Genomic DNA, 9,946 nt, shown 5'->3' on the forward strand with positions numbered 1-9,946 from the left:
GTATTATGTTACCCAAACCGAGGCACCATGGTGGGAGAGATATAAACGAGTAGGAAGCGCATCGTCGTGGACTTAGCGCAAAATACCATCACGAAGTCTATTATTGATACGTTCAAATTCCAACAATTCATCCGGGTTCTCCAAGAAACTCGAAAAACCGAAGAAAAGTCACTCGAGCAGCAGAGAGTGACATAGGATCGGATTTATCGGAGACAATACCCGTAATCTCGTGAGAATTTGACACGTGCTGGGTGCCGTAGGCCTGGGGCTCCGGTTTTTTTTTGTGGTTGACTGTCAACAGTAGCTTCTGCTGCGGCAAGTTGCCATCCTTTTCAACATCTTTCGGGCCCCGATTTTCTGTTAACATCAACTTCCTGTTATCCTGATGCAAACATTCGAATGGGAAGCTCACAATACCGTCAAATCGCGGTCAAATAGCGGCCCTTCTACTAGGTACGCTTCGGGGGCCTATGGTACCGTGTGACGCGACTCATTGAACCCCAGCAGCTTGAGTTAGAACCTGTGAGTAAGTTGCTTCTGCGTCTCGACTCATCGAATAACTCATAAGATAACTCATTTGTCCATTTTTAGAGCCACCATTAATCTTACGAATCGCCAATGTGACCCCTTCCCCAATCTCCTCCTCCGCCAATACACCGAGACATATAAGGAGTGAGAATGACCCATGGGGATCTCAAGCACCTCCCCACATGCTCCTCAACTTTCTCGTTCTCGGGTTCATCGTCGTCACTCAGGCGTTGGACGTCGTCAAACCTTACAACAACAAGGTCGTATTCTTACCTCCAAGCGATTGGCCCTCCCCTCGTACCAACTACGCTCGCTCTGTTCTCATCGCCCAAGATGGTGCGGACACAAACGTCCTCCTCGCCACCTGGCAAAACACTTCTCCTGAACCGCCCAACCCCTGGTTCCCCGTTTACCGCTCTACAGACCTTGGACAGACTTGGAAGCCGTTCTCCAATATCACGGATACGGAGAACGGGTGGGGATTAAGGGCACAACCGTACTTGTATGAGCTCCCAATAGCAATTGGTAACTTCTCGGTATGTCTGTCGTGCTGAGAACTATCTAGTTTCTAACCCCATTTGAAACAGGCCGGGACTATCGTTGCATCTGGGAATTCCATTCCGCCGAATCGTACCCATACGAGGATCGACGTCTACGCTAGTGCAGATAAAGGTCGGACGTGGAACTTCGTGGTGCGTAAATTCGGTCACTAGTATGACTTAAAGCACCGTTCCTCACTTCCCTTAATTTGAAACAGAGTCACGTCGCTTTAGGCGGCCGTCCTATTGCAGTGAATGGAGAAACTCCCGTATGGGAGCCTTTCTTCTTTACTTACGAAGGTCAACTTGTGATCTACTACTCAGATCAGCGTGACCCGGAAGCTCATGGTCAGAAGCTCGTGTATGTTCCTATTCTTTCCTCATTAAGCTTTTCCCCAAAACCGACTCATAAATCACACACCCCTCTTTGTAAACCATTCTTTCTCGATATATCCAGACATCAAGTAACAACCGATCTCGTCAACTGGGGGCCCGTAGTCGACGATGTTGCAAATCCTAATCCCTCTGATCGGCCAGGCATGACCACCATAGCTGCCCTCCCCAACGGCAAATATATCATGACCTACGAATACGGTGGTGCCCCCGAAATTGACTTTGCAGTATACTACCGAATCTCAGATTCGCCTCTCAACTTCCTACCTTCCATCGGACACAACCTAAACGCAACTACAGGAGAACAAGCCCAGAGCTCTCCTACGGTCGTTTGGACTCCATATGGTGGTGAGAACGGGACTATCGTCGTGTCTGCTAATGGCAACAAAGGGCTCTGGATCAACAAGCAACTCGGAGCAGAAAATTCACCCTGGACTCTTTTCCCCACGGGTGCGGCGGGTGGATATGCTAGGGATCTAAAGGTGTTGCCAACGAGTCAACAAATATTTATTGTGTCAGGAGGGGTCTTTGGTGGGACTGCGAATCACGTGTCGGCTTCTGTTGTGAATTTGCCATAAAGGTTTTGTAATTCGTTATGCGTCATTGAAACACTTTCATTTAAGGGTTCATAAAGTTGGACTGTTGTGCTAAGATTGTGCCTGTTATGAGTAGTGGTAACATGTGGAGCTCAAACTTCTCAATGAAATGAGGGCCAGGATTATCATAGATGCTTATGACTTCGGGATGTCAACGTTTTAACTCGAGCTAAGACATACCCTTTTCTCGCCTACTCGCCGATGTTATGCTCAACCAGGAAGGGGCTTCCCGACTCCGTGATATGACCGCCATCTGTTGGAAGTGGCCCTGGACTTGACGAAAAACGATCATAGTCGACGGTAAGATTATATGATTTTTCCGATGGGTATAGCCGCCTTCAGCCGTCAGGGTACGTTCCACCTCATCCATCATCTGCCGATCAATAAGCTAGGCTGAAATGTACAAAGCCGTTTGACTCAGGCTTTTCCTACTCTCAAGGTGCCCGAGACTGCCAGTTCATTTCAATGGTACAATTAGCTTCTGACTCGATTTCTATCATGATGCTGTTGAAATGAACGTACTTCGAAGAGGGGACCACGGAACAACAGTATAACTAGCAGGCACAGATTCACCGGGCATTACTGCTAACAGTATTTAGTAACAAAATGATGGGTACATGCACGGTACCGACAACCTAAGTTACTATGCTGTTTTCGGGTGGAGTTTGTTGGGAATTATGATTGAAACGTCTGCCGGTACTCTCGGGATACCCGGCGTTCACGTTCAGGTACCGAAAGCTTGAACGTTTGCCGCCGGTTCGGTAGAGTCCGGTCCGGCTCGAGTCTATAGTTTACTAAGTAGTTTCCCACGCTCCACAGCCGCAAAAAAACTCAAGCTTCAACCACGATGTTCAACGACTCAAACGGTAATTCCCTTCTTTTTATTCTGGGGTGACATCTTCTAAGGGTTGTAGACTTGACCTCAAAACTTCAGGGAAAGGATTTGATGAGAAATCAACGTCAATATCTAGCTGTACCTCGACGCGACACATCGGGTGATGAACTCTTTCCTTTCGGCGCCACTCGAACTGCATGATATCGGGAGAGCCGGGTTGACGTGAATCATATTCAACTGCTTCGTTTCCCAGCATCTTACCACACATTTCTACGGCGCTAAAGGGAAGACGCAAGCTCGGCATGCCGTTCTCTGGATTCTCAAGTTGATTTTATTATGGCAGGTTGAAGATGAGTACCTGGGAGTACGAGAGAACGGAACGTCGGGGCTAAACTAGCGGGTTGATCTGCCCGAAACACCTGCCTTCAATCCTACCTTGTCAGCAACTTCAGACAGGTTGTATAGGCCATTCAGTAGCGCATCGCCTCCCAGATTGTAACTTGCAGTTACCCCGAAGGACGAATTCCAGCGGCGCAGCCAAATCAATAATGACAATAACTGAATAAAAAATGCTTGAAGCGTGGAATGAATATTGGATGTCAACGGCTAACGTTACTCAGTGTACTATTACTATAAAGATTGGGATTCAGGTATGCTTTCAAAATCAACTTTTTTCCCTTTCTTCCGTTCTTTAGAACACTTCGAACCCTCCTTTAGTATCTCGTTCTTTCCGATGCTCAAAGTTATCATACCGTTCGCACTCTTAGGAACCTGCGTATACGCAATCACAATTGGTCCAATAATCAGTCCATTAACCAACCTTCCCATTGTCAATGCCCAAGTTTCGCCTGATGGTTTCGCTCGTAGTGCCGTACTTGCTGGAGGGACTTTTCCTGGCCCGGTAATCGCTGGTAGAAGGGTTTGTGTTCTCTCTCCTTCCATTCCCCCTTTTTTATGTTCACTGATACTCTATCAGGATGACATCTTCAGTATCAATGTACTTGACCAACTGCAAGACACATCCATGCTTCGGAGTACCTCTATTGTTCGTCGTTCTTTTCCACCCGACCACCCTCGGGGCTCACTCTCTTCAAAAGCACTGGCACGGTTTGAACCAACACGGAACAAACTGGGCCGACGGGTAAGTACATTTCGCGTATTTACGCCCAGGCTTCTATGCCTGACATCTCGTAATTTTACTAGCCCTGCGTTCGTGAATCAATGCCCCATCACACCCGGTAAAGCTTTTGAGTATCGATTCCACGCAAAAGACCAAGCAGGGACCTTTTGGTATCACTCTCACTTTTGTACGTCTGCCTCGTGCCCCCCGCTTTTTTCGTGAGATAACAAATATGTCGCTTAGCAACACAATATTGTGATGGGTTGAGAGGCGTGCTTGTCGTTTACGACCCTAATGATCCACACAAGTCACTCTACGACGTGGATGATGGTGAGGCTGTTCCTTCAGTTCTGTTGAAACGGCCAATTCTGATATCGAACCGATAGAGAGCACCATCATTACGTTGGCGGACTGGTAAGCTCTAACTCTTTTTTTGACTTTGCTTCTTCAAACTCAACTCTCATCGTAGGTACCGTAAGTCACTAGTCACCAACGGCCCCTCCTATTTTCTTCTAACTTACTCTCGTTAAGACAAGCCCGCACCTCAATACGGTGGTGTAGCGTGAGTTCTAAGCTAAGCTGTTCCTCCTACGGCAACACAAGACTCATTTGGTGTTTCTAGTACCCCTGATTCGACGCTGATCAACGGACTCGGTATGCTTTTCTCTTTCTTTCGCTCGGACCCTACAAACTCCAGATCTAGGAAGGTATCCGAACGGACCAGCATCACCGCTCTCTGTCGTTCTCGTCCAACCTGGGAAACGGTAACCGTTCACCTTCCTTCGCTCCTGTGACATTCTCCTTACACCCTCTCGTACTTCCAGTTATCGATTCCGCCTAGTTTCGCTTTCTTGCGACCCCAACTACATTTTCTCCATCGATGGACACAACATGACGGTTGGTCTTCTTCAGGCATTTCAGGTTTTTCAAATTCAGATTTGACATTTTGGGGGCGCCCGTTTAGGTGATTGAAGCCGATGGACATAACACGGTACCCGTGGTTGTGAATTCACTCCAAATTTTCGCAGGTACGAATTGCCCTTGATTATACCTCCGGTAATCGAGGCTGATGAGGAAATGCAATATAGGACAACGCTATTCGTTCGTTGTAAGTCCCATCATTTGTCCCCATGGTAACGAAACGGGGTGTTGTCGAAAACATGATTGACCAATCATTAATCAATTTCCATTCAAATTCAGCTCAAGGCAGAGGCAAATACCGGTTCGAGGCCTGGAAATTTCTGTACGCCCAAAGTTCCGGATTCTCCTCTTAAATTGACTTTTTTAACCAGGGATTCGGGCTCTCCCGAACTTTTCCTCGTCCTTGTCATTCGCTCAGGGTACCAACTTGGCTATCCTTCGATACAAGGGTGCACCGGGGATTGAGCCCAACACCACGGCTCCCGTGACTGATAACCGCCTTGTGGAGACGAACCTTCATGTAAGCGTATTTCGAGTCAGCCATGGATTGCATACTGAACGATGGTTCTTACAGCCGTTGGAAGAGCCCAGTGCGGTAAGTACCCTGACCCCTCTCGAAAGTGTTCGCGAGTTCACCTTCAAATTATTATAGCCTGGAGCCCCAACCCTCGACGGAGCAGAGGTCGATTTGAGTATAACCGTTACATTTGTTCGTGCCTCTCCCCCGCTTTCCTTTCTTCCATTCCGCTTGCTAAACTTACAGATTGAACCCTCTTCAGGACTTTGCAACCGGAAAGTTCCAGATAAACGGTCAATCATACGTTGCGCCCTCCGTTCCAGTTTTATTACAGATTCTCAGTGGCAATGCTACCCCTGGTATGAACATTTTGTTGTCTCTCTCTCCTCAGACCCGTTAATTACTTACCGGGTTGACGGTTTTTTCTCAGAGCAACTCATTCCGGCCGGCTCTATATATTCTCTCCCAGCAAACAAAACCGTCCAGCTCTCTTTCACACTCGGTAGTAATGGTGGGATTGGAGGACCGGTAATTTCCCCCCTTTTCAAACCCTGAAACCACTGACTTTGTCAATAAGCACCCGGTTCACCTTCACGGCCACCCATTCTCAGTCGTTCGCTCTGCTTCCAGTAGCACGTACAACTTCGTGAACCCTGTGAGGAGAGATGTTGTGAGTACAGGAGCACCCGGGGATAACGTTACTATCCGGTTCTTTACCGGTACTGGTACATATGGGGGAGGCGGAAAGAGTTCAGGGCCTTGGTTTTTGCATTGGTAAGGGTTTCGATTTATCTAATATGGCTTATTCCCATTGTCGAAAACTGAACTTGGTGTGTGTGTAGTCACATTGATCGTCATCTTGAAGCGTAAGTCATTTTTCCTTATGAATCCCGGGCTGGGTTGAACTGATTGCGACGTATAGGGGCCTAGCGATTGTTTTCGCGGAAGATACTGGTAATACGGCTGCTGTGAATCCTGTTCCAGGTGAGGTCGACTTGTACTGAAACCGATGCCCAAGTCGTTGATACCCATACCCGCTCTCATTAGACGCGTGGAAACAGCTGTGCCCGGATTATCAAGCCGAATTTGGAAACGGAGGAGAGACCGTGACGACTTGAAGCGATCCTAGCTTTAGTGAACCCGGTCTTGATCACATGTCGACATGCCACGAGCGAAGCTGAAAAAGCGGATGAACAGTTTCAGAACTGAATCTCTCTTTCTTGTCTTGGATTTCGGACATTAGACTATCGCGACTTTGCGCACCTTTCATTCTTTTTTACTTGTTTCCCACGGGTTTCTCCTGAATTTGGTTAGGACAATCGGATTAAAGTAAGTTAATCAGTATCTTACAAGTCTATGGGTGTGTGGAATGTACGTTCAACTTGATGTAAACATACTTTAGTAGATGTTCTGTCTTCGAACGCAACTGGATCCTATGTGCACTAAACAAGAATGAAATGCTATTGCGGAGAATCAAAGTTTGCGGCGGTGAGTGCCGGTAGTTCCGGCCGGCAGGTCTCCGTTTTACATCAAAGTGAACGAGCTGTGCGAGAGGAATCAGAGCGATGAACTCATTTTGGGAGCAGCGAAACGCTTTCGTCGAAAAAAATTCAAGGAGGTTCAGGGAGGTTTTATACATAGGTATACTATTCTGGGTAGGGATATGCAACACGTCTGAGATCCATTTACACACACCACATACCGTCTTAAAAATTTGACCAGAACAGTTTATTAGTGCTCAAATTGTTAACCTGAATTTAGCTGAATTTTAGGAGACTTGTACGAAGTCTCGGAGAGTGTCCGAGGGTGGAACGAGAAGTGCAAAACTTTTTGTCACATATCGTCACGTCCGGCAAGACATCGGCAAGACATTCTGCACAGCCAAGCCTCGCTGTCGCCTACCGGTCGTTTGGGGACTTTTGGGACTCGTTTTGCTTATTTTACACTACCTTTCACTCCCCCGTCTCTACAAACTTGTATTTAGCCTTATCAGTGTTGTTTACATCTTGCTATGTCTTAATATTTCTACTCTACAACGAGAATTACACTGTTCCTGGCTTGTCACGCCATGATCACTACAGACACTTCACTGTATTTTAATTGTCTTGTTGGATCCTGTGTATTCCGGTGGCCACAATTGTACATACAAGCTCGTATGTACTCTAAGAAGCTTGTAAAAAATTTTTGAGCCCACAAAACGATGGGAACACTCTGTTTTATGATATGTTACATATCCTGGTGCTTTACACATCGAAACCCAAAATAGTAGATTGCGGCTTGTCGGCTTTTCTGTATTTTTGGTGGGGAAAAAGCCGAAAAAAGCCGGACAAGCCGGTACTGTATGTTTACTGATAGGCTAGTATGTAGTACAAGTGTGGTAATGCCAGTTGCCGTCTGTAAGGAGGAGTTACTTGCTCTGCAAAACGTTAATTTCGATACGCCGCCTGACTTAGTACTCTACGGTATTGATATGGTAATAATAAGATGGCAAGGTCGAATCCGGCACATGAGTCGGTCGACCAGGAGAGACGTTTTCTGCATTCCAGTGGACATGCAATGGTTACTGACATTATACATATCGGCCTCGCTTGGGAAAACCGTTGAAACCCCGATACCCGCAAGGCCCGTGTTCAAAGTCTTCAAAGGTTATTCAAAGAAATTGCAGTAGCTACGGCTGACCAGTGGCTAAAGCGGCTCATCTTCGGCTTGACATCACCGGACAGACGTCCCCCGAATATCAATCTATCCTGCCTGCAGTAGCTGAACGGTACTATTTTGGGTTTCGATGTGTAAAGCACCAGGATATGTAACATATCATAAAACAGAGTGTTCCCATCGTTTTGTGGGCTCAAAAATTTTTTACAAGCTTCTTAGAGTACATACGAGCTTGTATGTACAATTGTGGCCACCGGAATACACAGGATCCAACAAGACAATTAAAATACAGTGAAGTGTCTGTAGTGATCATGGCGTGACAAGCCAGGAACAGTGTAATTCTCGTTGTAGAGTAGAAATATTAAGACATAGCAAGATGTAAACAACACTGATAAGGCTAAATACAAGTTTGTAGAGACGGGGGAGTGAAAGGTAGTGTAAAATAAGCAAAACGAGTCCCAAAAGTCCCCAAACGACCGGTAGGCGACAGCGAGGCTTGGCTGTGCAGAATGTCTTGCCGATGTCTTGCCGGACGTGACGATATGTGACAAAAAGTTTTGCACTTCTCGTTCCACCCTCGGACACTCTCCGAGACTTCGTACAAGTCTCCTAAAATTCAGCTAAATTCAGGTTAACAATTTGAGCACTAATAAACTGTTCTGGTCAAATTTTTAAGACGGTATGTGGTGTGTGTAAATGGATCTCAGACGTGTTGCATATCCCTACCCAGAATAGTATGTCCCTTTGGGGACAAGTCGGTTCCGAGTGTGCATGTGTAAATAAAAGTGAATAGAATGACATGAGGCGTGGAAAGAGTAATTACGGCTTTTCTTATCTATATATAGATAAAAACGTAACGAAAAGCGTCTTGTGACTTGCCTGCCATCAAAAAAGCCGAAAAAAGCCTAAAAAAGGCGAAAAGCGTTATGTCATTTTGCTGATGCCGCCCGCCCCTACACCAATAGCCACTACATTTATTTATTCATTGAAGCTTTGAAGGTTATATCCGATGTTTCACTGGTCCTTGAAGATCTTGAACACAGATGGTTCAACGATCAAGGGACGGCATTCAATCTGTGGTGGAAGATGGTCGTTCAATATCGACTGGTTGACTGCTGTTTCGGGCTATGATGGAGATCAAGGTGAGTACGGGTTTGTACATGGCGGACGATGATAGGGAACGAGTGATGTTAGATGTAAACATAAGGTCGTCAACAGGGTGTCCCATTTCGGCCAACTTTTCTCGGAGTTCCTTCATCTCCGTAATGTGATTCCGGAGGTTTCCGCCTTCCGATAATCGCATGTTTTGAAGTTTCGTCAATAAATCGGCCGCTATAAGCGATCCGCAATTTTCGTTGACATCTATAAGCTTCTTCCAAACGTCGCATGCTGTCGGTAAATCTCGGACCCGTATGAAGAGTGATTTCGGAATGGTTTGATAAATGAATTCTCGGGTCTGAGCCTCCTTCTGGTCGTACTCATCCCATGCATCCTCATTCTTCTCTACGGCCGCTTCTTCTACCGGTAGTAGCAACGATCCTTCTTTGTACCACTTCCCATCTTGTTGTAACACTAATTTTTCCGGCTTCCGTGCGGTCCCGAACAGGTGCCGTTTGAGTCCTTTGGACACGGCATGGTTAACGACTCTGGACTTGTAGTCTGACCAGTTCGCACTTCCCTCCTGTAGGGTAGGTAATTTCTGTACCAGTTTCAAAGCTGTCGAGGACGACACGGTTTCATTGCCGGGGCCCATAACCTGTGATGCGCAGTGTTGAATAGAGTGTAAGAACGGAGAAACGTCGGAGTCCGTCGGAGCTCCGGAGTGCGAGAGAGTGGCTAAAA

The 9,946-nt window shown here is 46.6% G+C and overlaps 2 protein-coding genes across 2 annotated transcripts; both read left to right on the top strand.

The window, feature by feature from the left end:
* The first annotated feature begins 513 nt into the window (after positions 1-513).
* Positions 514-2,088, top strand: E1B28_003686 (uncharacterized protein). The gene is made up of 5 exons (XM_043148115.1): positions 514-522; positions 592-1,064; positions 1,116-1,220; positions 1,286-1,428; positions 1,525-2,088. Exons 2-5 carry the CDS (start codon positions 711-713, stop codon positions 2,036-2,038), a joined length of 1,116 nt encoding a protein of 371 aa, XP_043012707.1. The 5' UTR covers positions 514-522; positions 592-710; the 3' UTR covers positions 2,039-2,088.
* Positions 2,089-3,624: 1,536 nt separating this feature from the next.
* Positions 3,625-6,567, top strand: E1B28_003687 (uncharacterized protein; the record flags this gene model as incomplete). Its single annotated transcript, XM_043148116.1, has 23 exons — positions 3,625-3,810; positions 3,868-3,936; positions 3,989-4,032; positions 4,095-4,198; positions 4,255-4,341; positions 4,398-4,425; positions 4,481-4,496; positions 4,548-4,573; positions 4,634-4,665; positions 4,715-4,775; positions 4,836-4,908; positions 4,976-5,039; positions 5,100-5,119; positions 5,212-5,254; positions 5,304-5,452; positions 5,507-5,527; positions 5,585-5,641; positions 5,712-5,808; positions 5,880-5,977; positions 6,027-6,223; positions 6,292-6,315; positions 6,372-6,433; positions 6,497-6,567. The coding sequence occupies 23 exons, from the start codon at positions 3,625-3,627 to the stop codon at positions 6,565-6,567; spliced, it is 1,629 nt and encodes a 542-aa protein (XP_043012708.1).
* Between the last annotated feature and the right edge of the window lie 3,379 nt (positions 6,568-9,946).

Source organism: Marasmius oreades, chromosome 2 (genome assembly GCF_018924745.1).
Source record: "Marasmius oreades isolate 03SP1 chromosome 2, whole genome shotgun sequence".
NCBI classification, from domain to species: domain Eukaryota; kingdom Fungi; phylum Basidiomycota; class Agaricomycetes; order Agaricales; family Marasmiaceae; genus Marasmius; species Marasmius oreades.